Source organism: Saimiri boliviensis, chromosome X (genome assembly GCF_048565385.1).
Source record: "Saimiri boliviensis isolate mSaiBol1 chromosome X, mSaiBol1.pri, whole genome shotgun sequence".
Lineage (NCBI taxonomy): Eukaryota > Metazoa > Chordata > Mammalia > Primates > Cebidae > Saimiri > Saimiri boliviensis.
In genome coordinates this window covers 53895955-53916393 of record NC_133470.1, presented here as the reverse complement: position 1 = coordinate 53916393, position 20439 = coordinate 53895955, and the positions used below count along the sequence as shown (strand labels likewise).

Below are 20439 nucleotides of genomic sequence, written 5' to 3'. Positions count from 1 at the left end.
AAGACACTTCAAAATCAGGCCCACAAATGAGAATCAGGACTTTGTGAAGCAGGAAAGCATAGCCCCAGGGAACTCTTTATAGTCCAGCCATCCAGATGGGGAAAAGTTGCATAATGAGCCAGCAGCAGCTCCCTACTCCTCACCATTTATTTAGACTGGGTACTAGGATGGGAATCTAATGTTCAGTATTGAGTTTTGCTGGCAATGTATAGAATGTCATGAAAGGTGATGGAACATATATATTTTCCATAATATTCCATGGAAAGTCATGGAATATTATAGAAAGAAAATGAGTTGAACTGTCAGATCGCAAAGATATCAAGGGGGCCTGATGATGCTTACCCTCTCCTTGTGGTGATGGGGTGATGGACTGGCCCAGAGAGGAAAATGAATTGGCCAAAGTGTCTAGCAAGTCTGAGGTAGAGGTGGAGTCAGATCCCTAGCAGCTATGTCAGTTCCTGTGCTCCACTCATGCAGAGGCAGCAGTCCACCTCTTACCAGTTCAGCAGCTGGATCTTTTCAAGACTGTCAGGACTCAGAAGCAGCAGAGAACACTCCTGCAATTCAAAAATAGCACACATTGTTCTCTAATCCTTCTCCCTATCCTTAACTTTAATCCCCCCACCTCCCTGTTTAGACACACACAAAGTTTTAGGGCTGGGCCTTCTGGATATTCTTGAACTAGTGGTAGAACTAGATTCTTTGTTGCCTCAGCTCACCTGGCCCTGGCAGCCACTAATGCCACTTAACGTCCTTAGGCTAGAGACCCAAGTTCGGCTGGCTCCCTGCCACATCCCCCACACAGTAGCAGACAAGGCTGGTACAGGCCTCCTCACTTTGTCCTCAGGCTGACCTCCGGTTTGGACCCAGGCAAGATTTTCCTCTTAGTATTTAGACTTTTCAGGGAAAAAGGCCTGCACAAAGCCAGGCTCACAAAGGATTGAGGGAAAGGGGACTCTGGAGACCTTGGAGAATCCCTCCACATTCCACAGAAGGAAGAAAATTTGGGTGAGGGTTAAAGTATGGAAACAGGTATCATCTCAGAGAAGAAAAGTGAAAGCAATCCTGGAAGGGGAGCCCGGGGCTCTGGATTCCAAATTGGCCCGTGTCGCCGGCAGGCTGGGTAACTGTGGGGAGGGGCTTTCCCTACTCTATGCAGCAGAGTCGGGGCAACACGTCGGTAAAGGGTGGAAGTTGGGCTTTATGGTATCTAAGGGCCCTGGTGTGCCAGAGAGGAGGACGAAGTTGGGGCGCAGGCGCTGCAGCTGACTTTCCTGGCAGGTGAGTCCCTCCTCCTGGTGGTCTGGGGCAGGATCCGCAGGGCCTTGTCTCCACGACTAAGGATGGGCAGGCCGAGGTGCTAGGAGGTTCTGCAGTCTCCCCAAGTTCCTCAGCCTCTCTGCCTCGTTACTCCCCGCCGGCCTCTAGCTGAGGAATAAACTGCCTAGTGGCGGCCAGGGCACAGGAGAGCGAATGCACAGCGGCCACGGAAATGGGAGTCCGTGAAAACCGAAACCGAGCTCCAGGGATCCGGTGAACCCCATCCGGGCAGGATCGGCTCCTTGAGGCCACGGTGCAGCCATGCCACTACCCGCCCGGCGTGGGGGCAGGAGAGGGGAGCCCCAGCCAGGGGTTCCGCACCCTCTCCGCCCCCTGCCAACACCACGCCCGCACTTATTTGCATTTAAAGAGAAACGCACCAAGGAAAACAGTGGGCGGGACGGGCACGCCTTCTCACCATAGTGATTGGGTTATGCCCCTGCCAATCAGGACGCAGATGCCCCACCCAGTGGCGATGGAGTACGGGGGGGAGGGGGTATGGGGGAGCTACCCAAAGCCTGGGGAAGGGGAGTCAGTGCAGGAGGTGACTGGAGCCGCGGCGGCAGCGGCAGCAGCTGCGGTGGCGGCGCTCTCAGCCGCGGCAGCCGAGGCTGCAGCCCGGCCCAGGGCGGCGCAGCGGACAATAACCGGGCTGGGAACCTAACCGGGCCGGGTAAGCGTTGCGCACAGCCAGGAGCCTCCGCCTGCCCGCGGTCGGGTGCATTCCCGCGTGCTCTTTCCTATGGACTGGAGGAGTGCACTGAGGACTGGGCGGGTCGGAGTCCCGGTCTCTCGCTCCTCTCCTTTGGAACCCGCTTTGCGGACTGTCGGGTGAGAGGCCGAGCGGCCGTGAGTCCCCTGGGCACAAGTGACCACAGCTGGGGGGAGGGGGTTGGGGAGGGCGGATAGGCAGGCAGGCTAGCCTGGGCCATCCCTCCCGGTTCTCGGGGAAGGCGGAGATGGGCCCGCACGTGCTGCCGCACGGTCCCGGGAAGGGCGCCTCCAGCCAGCACCCCAAGCCATGCATTTGTAGGCCGGGAACTCCGCAGCTTTGTTGTAGCACATTTGCTGGAACAGCTGTCTTACATGGGTACTGCTCACCCCGGCTGCCTGGCTGCTGCCCCTCCCCTTCCCTGTGCATCTCCAGCCTGTCCGTCCTTTCTGCGGACTCAAGCTGGCGTGCTGGCTTGGGCCCGACAGAGAACGGCTTTGGAGTAGATTAAGACATCCACAGACTGCCCCCTCCCCTGAGGAGTTAAGTTGGGCCTGTGGGCTGAGCTCAGTTGCACACTTCCCTTCAGAACCTTGGCCTTGCGGCCCCAAGTAGCCGCGCCCCTCCTCCTGGGCCTCCAGGCGCATCTGGCGCCCGCCCCCGCGGTCGGGCAGGCTGGCTGGCAGCCGGGCTCTCGCTGGTCCTTGGGTTAGAGCAGCGGCGCAAGCTAGTCCTTGAGTTAGAGCTGCAAGGCCGCTTTGTCTCCCCCCTCGCCTCACCTCCTTTTCCCTTGGAGGATACTGGCCGCATTTTTCTCTGCAGCCTCCCGTTTAAAATTAGCGATGGACACGGTGTTTGGGGTGCATTGCCTTGCCAGAGGCCGAAGGGGCCGTCATTGTAGTACAAAACGCGTCATACCATCTCTGTGTGTACAAGAGAGCTAGCGGGGTGGCCAAACCCTCCAACTTCGCAGTTACTTAACATACCCAGCCCGCCAGGCCGCTGTCATTGTCTGCTGGAGACACTTCTGACACTGGTGACCGCCCGAACGCTGGACTTTGCTTGGGCTCCCCCAGTGGTGAGGGGCTGCGCCGGCCACATGCGTCACAGCCCAAGCACCTAGGCGGCAGCTGGACTGGCCCCGCAGAGCTGGTCTGTGTTTGGCCACGCTCCCCTTGGCATGGGCCTTGGGGTCAAGGCGAGCCTTGTTTCGCACAGAAACACCTCCCTCTGCGGCTCTGCCTGCCTGCTGCAGCGGCATGGGCAAGGTGGAGGGCAGGGCACTGCACTGTTGGGCTGCCTGCCCCACTGGGATTGAAGCAGAGCCCCTTCCCCCAGTGCGACTCCCCTCATTCATCTCCACCCACTGTACAGTTACTGCACCACGGTGCACATCTGGCAATGAGCTCTTAGGCCTTTCTGAGGAACAGGACAGAGGAAGCAACTGAGGAGCTTGGTAGGCTCTTCTTGGACCTTTGATTAACCTCTGGTTTGGAGAGCCCTGTGGGCTGCAGGGCCCAGGCAAAGCTTTGGCATTTTTGAGGAGGGGCAATGAGACCCAGTAAATCCCTCAGTTGGGGGAAGGCTAGATATGGACTTTTATGACAGGAGCCAGGACCACAGATATTACACTACAGTCACCCCCTCCCACCTTGATTAGGCCCCAACACAAACCTCTACTTGCAGCTAGGCATCTCCATCCCAGGGCTGGACCTGCCCTCTGCCTTGTCTCAGGCCAACAGGCACCTAATGTATGTGCTCTGTGTAACTCCCTTGCCCACACTCAAACCCACTCAGCCTACACCTGTCCAAATCTTCCTTCTCAGACCCCGGTTCTGGGCCTACCTTTTCCTTGGTGCCTTTTTTGCCTGGGTCTTGCCCACCCATGTTGACTTCTTTCTTCTCGGAACTCCTCCAGGGCTGCCTACTTCTCCTGGGCATATTCAGGCTTAAATCATAATAGGAGGCAGACTATAATTAAGTTGGCCTGCCTCTGTTTTGTCTCTCTGATATCATGGATGTCTGGGTTCTCTCAGAACCATTTGGATGAGTAAATAAAACCTGGACCTCAGCCACAAGCCTCTCAAAGCCAAGTGTAATGATTGTTCCAGAAGGACTTGCTTTCTTTGTAGAGTTTTCGAGAAGACCTTTGCCTTTCCAACTTGTGCTTATCCTGATTCATATGAAAGTGACTAGAGAAATGGTACTCAAAGTTGAGATATGTATTGACTGTGCCTAATGAGGACGGATTAGAAGGGGGATGATTGCAATTACAAGAAAAAGAAGTTAGGATATATCCTCCCTCAACAACAGGCTCAGGATTTGGAATGCTCAGACCTCAGACTATGCATATCTTTGGTTGCTGATTCATGAGCCTAGAGGCAAACTACAGGGAGAGAGATCAAAGATCTGTATAAGCAGGGGGATCATCCTGGAAAGCTGCCAGAAATTAGAGGTGTTTGGTAGGCAAAGGGTAAGCAGACCTAGGAATGGGAGGGGAGGGAGTGGTTGACAGGCAGAGTGAGGGGGGTGACTGAGTCTATTCTGGTTTAGATGGTGTGGCTCAGAGGTAGAGAAGAGATTGAGGTGGGGTTTCCCAGAAGCCAGGCTGTGGAAAGGGAATCTGATCCTTTTAGGGGAAGGGGGCATCAAAGAGTAAGGACTTGGCAGGGAGTTGGTGTTTTTTTATATAAATATGTTGTAATAAACACGAACTTTTTGAATGAGATTTAGAATGGGATCTTAGAAAGGGATCAGAAGCGTGCTGCAAAGTCAGGCAGGTAAGAGGCCACCTTTGAATCTGGAAATAGAGCTGTGGGCAGGTTACCTCCAAAGGAAAGTTTTAGTATGTCAGCCTCCTTTTGGAATTGCAGGGAAAAAAGGCAGGAAGAAGCAGGAAGCTGAGCATAAATACCAACATGGTTGGAGCTGAGAAGTGTTCCCCAGGCCTCTGCTGATGGGCTTTTGTTGGTCCTTGGGTTAGCACCAGATTGAACCCCTGTGCTTACAGATGGGAATCCTGAGCCTTGGAAAGCAACAGGGGCTTGCTTAAGGTCACACAGCTATTTAGGGATAGACTGCTGCTTCCCTAAGTCTATTCTGCATTGACAGGAATCAATGCAGATCTCATTAACCATCACCCTCATCTTAACCTCCCTCATTCCCTAAGAGGAAAAGGGGACTGAGTTAACTTGGGAGCTTCATAAGGAGAACCTCTCTGTCGTTTCATGTCTCTTTTGCCTCTTGGTCTTAGTCTGCAGCTTTACTGGGACTAAACATTTCAGAAGGAGAGGAAGTAGTTAGAAGAATTTGTCAGTCTAATGATCCCCTCCTAGTATAGTGGAGGTGTTGGGGAGAGATAGCATGGGGAGAAATGCCAGGTACAGGTGAAGGGGAGGAAGGTAGCAAATCACACTGTCATGTGTGTACCTATGCAATAATCTTGCATGTTCTTCACATGTACCCCAAAACCTAAAATGCAATAAAACAAAATAAATAAAAAAAATAAAAAAAATTCCTCAAGCATGGTGGCTCACACCTGCCATTTCAGCACTTTGGGAGGCCTAGTCAGGTGGATCACTTGACCCCAGGAGTTCGAGACCAGCCTGGGCAACATGGTGAAGCCTCATCTCTATGAAAAATACAAAAAAATTAGCCTGGAGTGGTGGTGGTGTGCATCTGTAGTCCCAGCTACTCGGAAGGCTGAGGCAGAAGGATTTCTTGGGCCTGTGACATCAAGGCTGCAGTGAGCCTTGTTCATGCCACTGCACTCTAGCCTAGGCAGCAGAGCAAGACCCTGTCTCAAAAAACAAAATTTCTCAAGAACTGTTACATCTCCACTCTTGGATAGTGTGTATGGGGTAAACAACCCTGCTCCACTAGGAAAAAGCAGCAAGCCTGGCAGGTAGAATCAAGAGGGAGAAGGGGTTTCCAGCCCCACTTGCTTAACAGATAAGCTATCTGAGGCTAGAAGAGATAATGTGCAATGTTATTTCAGTTTCCCTGCCTCAATCCTGTCTGGGCAGATGCAGTGGGTGATAAAGGGTTAACCCCCATGGCAATATTTCATAGCCTTTCTGTGTCACTCATTCCTGGGTCACCTGCCTCATTGTCCAGTTCATTCTCAGGGCTATTCTGAGCCTTTCATGCTGTAGTTAAACCTTGCACGTGTGTTTGTGTGTATGTGTGTGTGTGGGGGAAGGAGCTGAGAGCAGCTGGCCACCATTGCTCTTCTGCTTAATAATCCGATAGAAATTTCATAGACATTAAACTCTCTCTCCACCCCCAGCTTCTGTTCTCTGAATTAAATAATCTCAGAGTCTTCCATCTCCACTGCTTTGTCTTATTTTTCAAACCTGTGCATGTGTATTTCTAGCAAAGGCAGGCAGGGAAGCCAGAACCACTACAGAGGTACAGGTGCCAGCCTATTAAGAGTACTTTGCTCCCTCCACCCTTTTGGAATTAGGGGAAAATATGAACAATGGAGAAAATGGCCTGAAGGGCATGGTGTGGTCATAGGCAGGCACACGGCTGTTGCAGGGCCCTTTGTGACCCTTTGATCTGCATTTTTTTTTTAAATCATAGAGCTTTCATTGCTTTCATCTCCTATGGTTTTTTCCCCCTGCTGGGCTTCCAAGCAGATATGGATACTAAACTTCCATCTCCAGTCAGCATGCCTTAACCCTTCCTCTCCATCTGCTTGGCCTTCTTGCCGGGGGCTGTGGCTCTTTTCAGGGGAGTGAGGAATGGCATGACCAGTTCTGGGCCCCTTCCTTTCTGGATATATTGGAAATATTCACAGGCCAGCCCCAGTGCATTTTGAAAGAGCAAAATGTTGAGAGGTGGTGCAAGGAGTGAGGCTGGGCTACAGTGCACCTCTGTCCTGAAGTGGTGAACTAGGTCCAACCAGCTAGATAACAGGTCCGCCAATAAGACCTAGGACCCCCACAGCCGATCCGGTGTTCCTTGCTATGCCTCCTGACTCAGCAGCCAGTAGAAAACTGGGCACAGGATCACTCCTCCACCTTTCAGGGCAACCTGGAGCAAGCAGAGTCCCTGATCCAATCTCTCATTCATTTCTAGATGAAGAAACTGAGGTCCAAAACAGGGAAAGGATTTGCTCAAGTTTACAGAGAAGTCCAAAGCTCCTGGTCCCCAATTCAAATCGAGTTCTTCCTCAAATCACATCCTCCTAGTCCCCTCCCAAGCCTCAGTTTCCTCACTTGGCCTTTCCCACAGGGCATGGTTAGTAGAGAGGAGTGGACACATGGGAAAGTCAGAGGCCTCCATTGTTCATTTGGCCCAGCTGCTCCTCTGTAGGGTTTCCTCAGCAGTTCTGTCACATCTGTTTCCCTGGAGTTAGCTCCTCTCCTGTTCTTCATTTGAACAGGGGGTGGGGAAGAGTTGGTGCATGTCTGATCTCACTCTCTAGCTGGTCTAGTACCGACTTAGTGGAAGCCTATGCAGGCAGGCATGGTACCCACCTCAGATACACCTCTCTCTAAGAAAGCTTGGGAGCCTGGGATGGGAATGGTAAGTAAGAGCCCTGTCATTCAAGGGAAGCTGGGCAGGGAGGGGACCTCAAGAGCTTGAGGAGAAACCTGGGGCACTAAGAAGACTCGCCAGGAAAGCCCATTTCTAGGGAGAGGTGGTATGTGGATTACCACATCTCCCAGACTGGGCAAGCACCTGTGTATTTGGGGCTGGGGCCAAGAGGCAGAGAAACAAAGCTGAGAAACTTGCAAGGGGCACTCAGGAAGAGCAAGCCATCGACATCAGACATAGAGGTTTGGCTCTTATCCTATAGGCAATGCAGAATAATTTGGTAAATGGAGGAGTGATGTGCTGAAATAGGGGTTGTAAGAAAATGAATCTGGCAACAGTGTACAGGATGGATAAAATCAGAGCGGGGAGCCAAGGGGTTTGCAGCAGGGAGGGACTAGAGGGAGCTCAGCTAAGAGGCTTGTGCCATGTCACCTTTGGAGAATGTGGGGTGGCAGTTGAGGTGATGGAGAGGAAAAGGTGCCTGCAAGTGGCCTCATTATGAGGGCCCTTTATTGAATATCCACTTAGTATCTAGTTATCAGTTTGCTTTTACATTGATCATCTCTAATTCTTACCACAATCTTGCATGATAAATAGCATTTTCTTCATTTTACAGATAAGGCATTTGAGTTTCAGAGAGGTTAGGCCACTTTCTCAAACCACACAGCCAATAGAAGGTGAGGCTGACAGTCCAGTTCTGGGCCAAGAAACTTCAGCTGAGTTAGAATTCAGTTGAATCAGCGTTGTTTGAGCTCCTGCTATGTGCTAGATGTAGTGACTGTAAGATGAAGGAGGGTCCATTTGAGAGAGATGAATGAATTACATGAAGCTCAGTATGTGAACAAGTCAGTTGAGGGGGCTGGTGGGGGAATAGGGGCAGAGGAGAGAAGTCCCAGTTTGGGGTCTTGCTGCATCTGGAGTTGGTGAGATGCCCCCGGGCAGGAGGTGCCCCTCAGCAGGAAGGCTGGAAATTAGAGGAGGAGTGGTTGCAGGTGTAGCTGAGGGGGGCTCTGCCAGCTGCCTCTGCAGCTCCATCAGAGGATACCAAGACAAGCAAGCCTTCCTTCAGGCCCTGAGCAAATAGTACTTGGCTATGGGTTTTAGAAATAGATCATTGAAGTTCCAGGTAATCTGAGAAATCATTCTCTTTAAATAGCTCAAATTCTGCATCTTTGTCCATGTTGGTAGGTTTCTGGTTTTGGGGCCACTCAAACCTATTGCTTAAGGAAAAAGGGAGTAGAGTGACATGTCCTGTAGTTTGAGAAGAGTGGTGGTGGGGTTGCTGGTGAGGAGAGCAACCACAGGCTGGGTTGTTGGCCCCTACATTCTGATGTCAGCAGGCTTTCTGGAATGTGCTTCGTAGGGCCCGAATGGTGGCAACCAGTGAGGACTGGAAATGCGGCAAAGAAGGCTTAGCTGGACTGGAACAGAGGTGGGATGGGAGTGGGAGATTACAGTTCCTACTGATATGAGGGGAACCTTTGCAGTTCTGTCGCTCAGTCTTCCTCCTTTGATTGGTGGCCTGCACAATACAGCAGAGTAGCATGAAACGGAGATTCAACAGTCCTGGGAGCTAGTGTGGTTTTGTCACCATTACACTATGTGACCTTGGACAAGTCTTCTCCCAAGTCTAGGCACAATTTCCTTCTCTGTGACAAGGAGTTGCCATCCCCAACCAGGCCTGATTAGTGGGTAGCTGAGGAGGCAAATGGGGGGTGTGGGAGTGGGGTAAATACCCTGAGGGTAAAGCTGTAAATACCCTGAGGGTATTGTCGATTTGCATTTCTTTTGATGTTGGTACTTTTAGCTGAGTTTGACCTGGGCTACAGAACCTGGCTAGTTGAAAATCCCAGGTAATCTTTGGCTGCTAGCCAGTTGCTGACTCTTTTAGGTCCCTGAATATCAAAAGTTGGCTGAATGAGCAAGTAAAGCCTCCTAAGACATCACCACACAGTTATCTTCATTTACCATTTGCCATTTGGGGAAACTGAGCACCAAGAAGGTTTGGTGACTTACCCACAGAGCCCTAGGGAGCACCCTGCTCAACCCTGACTGAGATGATTTTACTTCTAGGAATTGTCCTACCATAGTTTGAAGAAAATATGAATAAAAGTTAGTTACTATAATGTTTTGCACTTCTGCAATGTAATGCACTTGATTTGGTACATTATGTGCATTGGTTTTACTTCTTACAATAATAGCCTTAAGAGGTAGGCACTCTCAATAGCCTCATTTAACAGTTAAGGAAACTGAGGCATAAACATGTGAAAAAACTTGCTGGATTTCCCATAGCTGGACAGAGTTGATTCCAGCGCAGAACTGGCCAACTCTTTAGAGAGCCATCCTCACCATTTTTTCCATAACCAACCCTCCCCAGCATACAGAAGGGCAGGTGGACCTGAAGTGGGCTTGCCTCCAGGAAAGCAGCCTTCTTTGTGATTCAATTTGCCTAATCCCTCTGTTCCCAGGAACTCCAGCCCCAAACCCAGCAGGACAAGTCAGCCTTTGATTCACAAGGATGTCTAGGCCCATAAACTTTTTCACTTGGCTCTTAGAGTTTCTTTGAGGCCCAGACATACTTACTAGTCACAAGCACCCCTTCCCCTAAATCACTGCCATTGCCACTCCCTCTTCCCTGACAAGACCCAGATTGAATGCCACCTCAAGGCAGCTTTTCACAGCTTAAGGAGTGTCTTTCTGCCTTTCACATTTATCTCGGAATATGTTTACAGGGTGTAAAGAATGATACTCCACCAACCAGCTTGAGAAATAACAGGGGCTATTCTTGAAGGCAGTGGTCCCCGACCTTTTTGAAACCAGGGACCTATTTTGTGGAAGACAGTTTTTCCACGGACAGAGAGGGGAATGGTCTTGGGTTAAAACTGCTCCATCTCAAATGATCGGGCATTTGTTAGATTCTCATAAGGAGAGTGTAACCTAGAATCCTCGCATGCACAGTTTGCAATAGGGTTCACACTCTTTCTGAGAATCTACTGCCTCTGCTGATCTGACAGAAGGTGGAGCTCAGGTAATGCTCACCTCGCTCTCCTGTCTTCCAGTCACTTCCTGTTGTATGGTTCAGTTCCTAACAGACTGTTATGTATAGGACTCTCCTGTTAGCCTAAGAGCTTTCTAGAAGCAAAGGCTGGGAGTTCTCCCTTCTTTGCCTGCCCTGCAGCACTGAATTCCAGAGAGGAATAGAATTTCACAAACAATTCCAGTACTGCCACCCTAACTCCCCTATCCCCAATACCAATACTGTGATGATAACCTTAGCAGTAATTTTAAGGCTGAGGTAAAAATGTGCTGTGGAAAATGAGGCACTCAGACATGATAAGGCCCCTATTCTCACCAGACTCAGGGGCAGAAAACTGGGTAATTGTGTGTTTAGGTATGATTGTGTGTGTATTTGGAGGTGGGAGGGGGCGCTGTCTATTGTAGGGCTATCAGTTGCAGGGCTGAGTTGGACCAGTGTGATGTCAAAATATGTCACAGAAAAATTTCTAACCTGAGCAAATGGCAATGCAAATCTCTCCACAGAGAGGTTCAAATGAACTCCTCTTTTCACCTGCTCTTTTCTTTTCTAGATAACCAGCTGTTATCTTGCTCCAGTCTTAATATTCAGTTATGCAGAGTGTTCTTGATGGAAGCTTGGATGATCACATGATCCAAGTGATTCAAGCGTCATGACAAGCAAGGCAGCAGGCACAAATTAATGTTTGCAAGACACAACCAGGGCCTCTAAGGCTAGAGTATAGCTGCCAGCCTCTTTCTACCCTCAGTGCTGGTCCACAGTCTTCCATTTCAAGTGAATGTGTGAGTCTTATTACTGTGGCAACCAATCACAGGCCTGGTGTCCCAGTCAGCTATTCCTGGACCAAGGGTGCTTGCCTATCTCTCTCTTTATTCCTCTTTCTTCCCTCCCAATCCCCTTCCCCTTCCCCTCTCCCCTCTCCTCCCGGATCTCCCATCTGCTGGTGGTTACTCTACAGAGAGGGGACACATTGGTGAGGGACTTCCCAGGGAGGGGTCATCAGGTTTTAGCAGGCTGATCCCTGAGCTAGCCGATGACCAGAGTTGCAGAGGTATGTTGTGGTGGGTAGTGGCTATGTCTTGTTTTTATTCCATCTCTGTTGGTATTTGGGCATTTGGAGAATTGAGAGCCTTGACCAGAAGGTGTGGCTTACATCAGGTATATTTATTTAAAAAGCCATTGGGAACCTATCTCACATGCCAGGAATATGAATCATGTAGTGCCTTTAGAGTTTCCTTCCTAGATAGGGAGCTGACATTTTGAGAACAAAAATGTTCAGAGGAGGAGAGTACAGGAGAACAGTCCACCTCATGGTCTTCAAGTGGAATTGAGGGTTCCACTGATGACCACATTAAAATGTCTTCCCAGTAGGACAGGCAACAGGGGGTCTGGCTTAGATCCACCCTCATAACACCTTTCTGAGGGAAAGATGTTGGTAGGCCTCTTGGATGGCGAATATTGAAGCCCAGAAAGTACCTTTCTTGAGACCCCCATTTCATTGTCTTAGCAGGTCCTAGATTGCAGACCTAGTTTGTGGATCTGTGAGGCTCCTATTCTGAGGTTCTGAAGGCCTGAGCATGGTTCTGCAGGCAATTTAGGAATCTGTGGACAAGAAGTGAAACTTCAGGTCCACTTTTCAGTCTCAGACAAAATGTCAGTGAGAGCCCAGACTAATGTGAAACTGAGGCCTGAATCTAGCAGAACCCTGTGAGGATTCAATGGACTGTTTTGCCAGATACTTTCTAAAAATTCTGTGATGTTAGAGCCAACATCCCTTTTGCCTTTCTTGCCTCTCCCTATCCTCATCCCCTTTGATAGTTGATAATACCTCTTATAGTCAATAGCACCATTAGGCTTTTCACACATCTGCATATCCCTTTACCCAGTGTTCCCCTGAGCTAGGATTGTCTGAAGGGAGTGGACCCAGCAAGACGGCAGGGAGTGCAGGCTTCTTGCTCAGTGTAGAGTTTTGCTGCCTTGGGGCCCAGAGGGAGCTGGCCCAGCAAGCCAAGCATATGGAATAGATTAAGATTTGCCCTGATTTTTCATTCCACTCAAGCCTGATGTCCCATGAGAGGAAACCCAGCCTGGATGCTTGCTCACTAGTCTCTCTGTCTTTGTCTCTCCCATCTCCTCCAGACCCCACTGTGATGCTTCCTGAGTGATCATGTTGTAACAGTGCCTGGAAGCCTGAGGCTGCATTTCCAGCTGGGCATACCTCAGTCGTCCACATCATCATGGAGACCCGAAAGGATGAAGCTGCTCAGGCCAAGGGAGCTGCAGCCTCTGGGAGTACTCATGAACAAATGGCAGAAAAAGGAGCCAAGAACAAGGCAGCCGAAGCGACAGAAGGACCAACTTCAGAGCCATCTTCATCCGGCCCAGGTAGGCTGAAGAAAACTGCCATGAAACTCTTTGGTGGCAAGAAGGGTATCTGTACTCTGCCTAGTTTCTTTGGAGGGGGACGGAGCAAAGGTTCTGGGAAAGGCAGCTCCAAGAAAGGTCTCAGCAAGAGCAAGACCCACGATGGCCTGAGTGAAGCAACCCATGGCTCTGAAGATGTTGTTAGTGAAGGAACTGGCTTCTCCCTGCCTTTGCCTGAGTTACCCTGCCAATTTCCCAGCTCTCAGAGTGCCCATGGGGCTTTGGAGACAGGCTCCAGATGTAAGACGTCTGTGGCTGGAACCACAGAGAAAGCTGGGGCTGAGAAGGTTCCCTCTATGTCCAAGCCAAAGAAAGGTCTAAAAGGCTTTTTTAGCAGTATTCGCCGTCATCGGAAGAGCAAGGTCACTGGGGCTGAGCAAAGTGAGCCAGGGGCTAAGGGGCCTAAGAAGGCCAGAGCCAGGCCTCATGAGCACGTGAGCTCAGTCCCTTGGGTGTCCTGCTCTGAGGAGACCTTCCAAGTCCCTAGAAAGGAAAATGCTACCCCTCAAGATGTCCCTGGGCCAAAAATTTCTCCAACACCAGAGCCTTCTCCACCAGCTACTGAGACAGTGGCCTGTAAAGATCCAGAAAAACCCATGGAGGCCTGTGCCTCAGCACATGTGCAACCCATGCCTGCGCCTGAAGCCAGTAGCATAGAGGAGCCCCATAGCCCAGAAACAGGGGAGAAGGTGGTAGCAGGAGAGGTAAACCCACCCAATGGCCCTGTGGGTGACCAGCTGAGCCTCTTGTTTGGGGATGTGACATCCCTGAAAAGCTTTGACTCATTGACAGGTTGTGGTGACATTATAGCAGAACAGGACATGGACAGTATGACAGACAGCATGGCCTCTGGGGGCCAGAGAGCAAACCGAGATGGGACCAAGCGAAGTTCCTGCCTGGTGACCTACCAAGGAGGTGGAGAGGAGATGGCCTTGCCAGATGATGATGATGAGGAGGAAGAAGAGGAAGAAGAGGTGGAATTAGAGGAGGAAGAAGAGGAGGTTAAGGAGGAGGAAGAAGACGATGACTTAGAATACCTGTGGGCAACTGCCCAGATGTATCCAAGGCCCAATATGAACCTGGGTTACCATCCCACCACATCCCCAGGCCACCACGGTTGCATGCTCCTTGACCCAGTTAGGCCTTATCCTGGCCTATCTCCTGGGGAACTTCTGACTCCTCAGAGTGACCAGCAAGAGTCTGCCCCCAATAGTGATGAAGGTTATTATGACTCCACTACACCTGGATTTGAGGATGATTCAGGTGAGACCCTGGGGCTTGTCCGCAGGGATTGTTTGCCCCGAGACAGCTACAGTGGAGATGCCCTATATGAGTTTTATGAGCCAGATGACAGTCTTGAGAACTCTCCACCTGGGGATGACTGCCTTTATGACCTCCATGGTCGAAGCTCTGAGATGTTTGACCCCTTCTTGAACTTTGAGCCCTTTTCTTCCTCCCGGCCACCTGGGGCAATGGAGACAGAGGAGGAACGGCTAGTGACCATCCAGAAACAGTTGTTGTATTGGGAGCTTCGTCGGGAGCAGCTTGAGGCCCGGGAAGCACGTGCCCGAGAAGCTCAGGCTAGGGAGGCCCACACCAGGGAGGTCTATACTCGAGAAGCTCATGGCAAGGAAGCCTATGCCAGGGAGGCCCACACTTGGGAAGGTCATGCCAGGGAGGCCAGAACCCGAGAAGCCCAGGTCCGAGAGGCTCGTTCTAGAGAGGCTCAAGTCCGAGAGGCCCAGATCCGACAAGAGAAGCCCATCTTAGAGTATCAGATGAGGCCGTTAGGCCCATCAGTGATGGGCCTGGTGGCAGGGGTATCAGGGGCCTCGCAGATTTCCCACCGGGGAATTACCTCAGCTTTCCCCACCACTGCGAGCAGTGAGCCAGACTGGAGGGACTTCCGTCCTCTGGAGAAGCGTTTTGAAGGAACCTGCTCCAAGAAAGATCAAAGTACCTGCCTGATGCAGCTCTTCCAGAGTGATGCCATGTTTGAGCCAGATGTGCAAGAAGCAAATTTTGGAGGATCTCCCAGGAGGGCCTACCCTACCTATTCACCCCCTGAAGATCCAGAGGAAGAAGAGGTTGAGAAGGAAGGGAATGCCACTGTGAGTTTCTCACAGGCGCTGGTAGAGTTCACCAGCAATGGGAACCTCTTTTCCAGCATGTCCTGCAGCTCTGACTCTGACTCATCTTTCACTCAAAACCTCCCTGAGCTGCCTCCCATGGTGACCTTTGACATTGCTGATGTGGAACGGGATGGGGAAGGCAAGTGTGAAGAGAATCCTGAGTTCCACAATGAAGAAGATCTTGCAGCCTCCTTGGAAGCCTTTGAGCTGGGCTACTATCACAAGCATGCCTTCAACAACTACCACAGTCGATTCTATCAAGGCCTGCCCTGGGGTGTGAGCAGCCTCCCTCGATACCTAGGACTTCCTGGCATGCACCCTCGACCTCCACCTGCTGCTATGGCCCTCAACAGGAGAAGCCGCTCCCTCGACACTGCAGAGACCCTGGAGATGGAGCTCTCCAATTCCCACTTGGCCCAGGGCTACTTGGAGTCTGATGAACTTCAGGCCCAGCAGGAAGATTCAGATGAAGAAGATGAAGAGGAGGAAGAAGGAGAATGGGGCCGAGACAGTCCCCTTTCCCTCTATACTGAACCCCCAGGGGCCTATGATTGGCCTTCTTGGGCTCCTTGTCCTCTTCCAGTGGGACCAGGCCCTGCCTGGGTAAACCCCAACCAGTTGGACAGGCCTTCCAGCCAGTCTCCATATGGGCAGGCAACCTGTTGCATACCTCCTATGACCACGTCAATGTCGCTATCAGTGCCAGAGTCGAGAGCACCTGAGGAATCCGGGCCTCAGCTAGCTCGTCCCTCACACCTACACCTGCCCATGGGCCTTTGTTATAACCTCCAGCCACAGGCCTCCCAGAGTATGAGGGCCAGGCCTCGAGATGTGCTGCTGCCTGTTGATGAGCCCAGTTGCTCTTCAAGTTCTGGAGGCTTCAGCCCCAGCCCTCTGCCCCAGGCCAAGCCTGTGGGCATCACCCATGGCATTCCTCAGCTGCCCAGGGTCCGGCCTGAGCACCCCCAGCCTCAGCCCACTCACTATGGGCCTTCCAGCCTTGACCTATCAAAGGAGAGTCCCGAGCAAGGTGCCTCTCTTGCCACCAGCTACTCCTCCACTGCCATGAATGGAAAACTAGCCAAGTAGTTATCAATTCTGGAGTGGGGGCACAGGGCCTGAGCATGTGAATGGGGATCAGGGGTTGGGCAGAGGGGTGGGAGGGTGGGGGTTGCTGTTTAACTTGAAAATCCTTTGGGCCAAGGAAAACTCTTAGGAGTTTTCACCTTAGTTTTCTCACTTCCCTCTTCTGCCATCTATGGCCACATCCAACTCAAGTACATCTGCCCAGGGAGGCTGCTGCTGCTACTGCACTCCAGTTTTTGCTTTTGGGGTTTCTTCTTGTGACCCACGCCGGGTTTGGGATGCTGTAATTTTGTGCCTATTCCAGTTGCCAAGTTAGTGATTTCATATATATATATATATATATATATATATATATATAGACACACACACATAAATATATATATATATAGTATCTATATACACTATACACACACACGGTGTGTGTGTGTGTGTGTGTGTGTGTGTATAGTGTATATAGATACACACACACACAATCACACACACTCATACACATATATAGCATGCATCCTTTACACAGGCTAAACCTTTAGTGCCCCCTACCCCTTCCCCGCAATAAATGATGAACCACTGATTAGCAGCCAAGTCTGCACTGCCTCCTGCTTGGGAATGGGGGTCTTATTTGCTATTAGCAATGTGAAATTATGATACAGATCCTCCCCACCCCTATTACTTTTGGCCTTGGCATAGCTGCCATCATTACATCAGATGACTATAAGCTATTCATCCCAGCTAGCTGTCCTTAGAGAGGATCAAGTAGCATGTGTCTCACTGCCTATTGCTGTGGACTTTGGCATCATGACCAGATGGGGGCCTTTTAGCCTGTACTGCCATAGCTCAGGTTAAAGGCAAAAACACTAATCCTCTTGATGGAGTGATAAAATTTATCCATCTGCAAACAGAAGATAAAACAAGGTTCTATTGTGGACACTGCCATAGAGTCTTGAACTCTGGAATGATAGGATTTTTTTTTCCTTCTTCTCTTAAGCCTGTGACTCCTTGAGTTGCAGATGCTTTTGAATTTTTGTTCTTTTTTCCTCTAAAGGTAGTTTTCATAATCTCATCACAAGGAACATGGTCTTTTAATTAATATAAGGGAAGAGAAGCAACCTAAATTAGGCTTGAATATAGGGGCTTGGGTTTTTGTGGGGTTTAGGGGAAAGATAGAAAATGAGGGTCCCTTTTTCACAGCCAGCAATAGAGGGGATTTTAGACTTTGCAGAGCTTGAGGTATCTCAGTTTCTTAAAAGGGAAAACTACTCCCTTCTCAAGCCTCCCAACACAAAAAGTTCCTTTAGCCTTGCCCACCCCATCATTTGGACTCTGAAATAAGGGCCCCAGGCTTGTACTTCCAAGACAGGATACCAAAGGCATCTCAGCTGCTGTTCTGGGCCCTTTAAAGAGCTTTCATCTAATTAGCCAAGTCCTTAGCATCATCAAAAGACAGGGCTTCTTGGGAGGAAAGAAAGACTGTGATCTACCCTCACTCTGCCAAGCTTCAAGACTTTTGATTTGCATGGCAGTTGCAGCTCTTTATGGAATGAATGGCGCCCTCCCTTCTCCTGCATCCACACAGTTTTCATGTTAAACTAGGTTGGAAATACTGATGGGGAAGAGCTCGCTGTCAGGAAGACATTGGAACAGGCGAATCTTGGCAAGCTCAGCCTCTCATTAATCACCCATAGGAGAGGGCTCCTTTTACATGTCTTTATTGGAAATGGCATCTGGAACATTTTTTTGCTTGGCTTTGTTTGCTCAAATTATGATTATTGCATCCCCTGCCCCTGCCCCACAACCCATCCATCTCCAGGCCTGTTGAGAGAAGAAGTCAACAGGGTTCTTGCCATTCCTGAGATACGGCAATTTAGCTTGGGAACAGATGCTGTTTGCCCCCTAAGTCAAGGTGACTTTGTGGGCAAACTGTTTCTTGGCCAGGGGATGTGTCCATGCTGGTCTTTGTCACCATTTCTCAGATTGAGGTCGGCTTGGTGCCCTTACCCACAAATAGTCGACCTGGCTGGTAGAAGCTGCACCAGTGGAAACACCACATGAATTTGCATGGCACTAACATCACTCCTCAAGAGACCCAGACCAGCTCTTCAGGCTGACTTTGGCTACAAATACATTGTGAAGAAATGTTATTGGTTGTGGAGCTGGAGAATGAAAGAGGGTGAGGAAGGCCCTCTTTACCCCAAGCACAGCATTCCGAGAGAGAAGTGCCCAAATTCCAACTTTCTGGCCTCTTACCAAAGCTGCTCTGGGAAGGTGGGGCTGGAATTGGCCTAGCTGTTTGGCAGGAAGCAAACACTCACCAAATGCCTTTACAACAGGGAAAAAACCCACCTCTTGCCTCTTCTTTCAGGGCAGCTTGAGCTCCTGTTTGCATGTGGACTGTGCCAGCCACAGCAGGCAGTAGAGCCATCACCAGCCTCCAGATCCTGCTGGAGAAGGGCCACCAGCCTATCTGGGAAGATAAAAAGGAGGTGGTCAACCTTTGGCTAAGGGCTGAGAGCTGCCCTCAGGGTCAGGATGGCAGCATGAGGCATTGCCTCTGAGGGGCACTGGCATAGCCCTGACATACTTTGATGGGCTTTGGAAGGTCACACACCACAGAGTAGGGCCTGGGGCTGAGTGAGAGTTCATGGTTTGGACAGCATTGCTGCCTGCAAGTCCCTTCACTGTCCCAGCCAGCCCAGGGACAGGATCCTTACCACCTGAAGTGGGGCAATCAGGATATGTGACTGCAGAGGCAGGTTCCTTTGAATCTCTAGAGCTGAGCAGTTTATGGCTGAAGCTCAGCTGCAGCCTAGAGGAGGAAGGAAGACCTGTCTGGGGACACATGGTGATGGCAACACAGGGTGATATTGGGAGAGCCAGCCAAGCTTCAGACCTCTTTCCAAACACAGACCAGCGCTGTCTTGGGCGGCAGCAAATATGCCCCAGACCAATAAAACTGTTGATATCATGTCCAGACCTCCAAGACTATGACTAGATGAACACCACGTCTCCATTGCAAGGTCCTGGAATAATGCTTTTGGATGCGACTTTAAGGGAAAATTGGACTTAGTAGAAGCAGCTGCCTTCGTCTTGTTACCCAATAGGCCTAGTGCCAGACAGCTGTGGTCCTGAGAATTCCCAGATGATACTAGTCCTTGGAGGACCAGTGAATGTGGAAAGAGAAGGCCACCCAGTGGGCCTCTCCCAGGGACAGGATGCCAGCTTCCTGGTGCTTCCGAGTCCCAAGGAAGCCCTGCTTTGGGGCCCAGTTAGAGCCAGCCCTACCTATCTGGCTTCAGCTTGGGTACCAGGCCACAGGACTGCCAGGATAACGGCTTCAATAAACACCGGTCTCTCTCTCTCCTTAGTCCTATGCCAAGAAGGGAAGTAGCTTCACACACTCAGGAGGCTGGGTGCGTACCCTTCATCCTGCTGCCAGCAGCTTTCTTACCTGTGCCAGTGCCACCACCCTACCTGCCCTCAGACCCCAGGCCCAGTTGCTAGAGGGAGGCATGGGGTTTAGCAGGGAGACTTCAAGTTTACCCATGTGTATGTTGCATTCAAGTTGTTTTTAATATATATATATCAAAAGTCAATTATCTATTTTTGTATTGTTTGCATTTTATATTCATGGAAAACAATGTTTATCAATTGTTCTTTTCTGATTTATTTTTAAGCGGTGCTGTTTACAGTTTTAAACAAAACATTAATGACACAAAAATTGCTGCTGCTTGTGCAGAGGGCTGGCATCTCAACTGCCTAGGGCCCTCCCTCTTCCCCTCTCCCTACTTTAGCTGTATCACACTGTCCGTTCCCTCCCCACATGATAGGGACAGCAGAAGATGCCCAGGTACTGAAGACAAACGCCAATTGACTCAGGCGTGTGGAACCTGGTAGACAGCTTGTCATTTTCTGGCTTTATTTTATGTTTTTCTTTCTTCTGAACCCTCTTTCCCTATGTCTAGATCTTCTGAGGGTACTCATGTATCTTATTTTTTTTTTCTTTTTATGTTTTGTGCTTTCGTTTTGAAACCAGAGTGCCCATATTGTGCTATTTGTCTTGTTGAGTTTCTCCAAAGGAGCATTTTGGGGACATTCTCCACCCAATGGGGAAGGCAGGGGGTTTCAACCATGTCCCCTTTCCTCAAGAAGTTGTGGGAGACAGATGGCAATGATGCTTGCACTATCAGGAA

General features: G+C 50.3%; 1 protein-coding gene across 3 annotated transcripts; it reads left to right on the top strand.

Moving 5' to 3' along the window:
- The first annotated feature begins 1140 nt into the window (after positions 1-1140).
- AMER1 (APC membrane recruitment protein 1) lies at positions 1141-16312 on the top strand. Of its 3 annotated transcripts, none has more exons than XM_074391376.1 (2): positions 1141-1281; positions 12750-16312. In XM_074391376.1, the coding sequence occupies exon 2, from the start codon at positions 12848-12850 to the stop codon at positions 16253-16255; it is 3408 nt and encodes a 1135-aa protein (XP_074247477.1). In that variant the 5' UTR covers positions 1141-1281; positions 12750-12847; the 3' UTR covers positions 16256-16312. The 3 variants fall into 3 exon arrangements, with proteins under 3 accessions (XP_074247477.1, XP_003941002.1, XP_074247476.1); XM_003940953.3 differs by lacking the exon at positions 1141-1281 and adding an exon at positions 1845-1993; XM_074391375.1 differs by lacking the exon at positions 1141-1281 and adding an exon at positions 2026-2151.
- The last annotated feature ends 4127 nt before the right edge of the window (positions 16313-20439 follow it).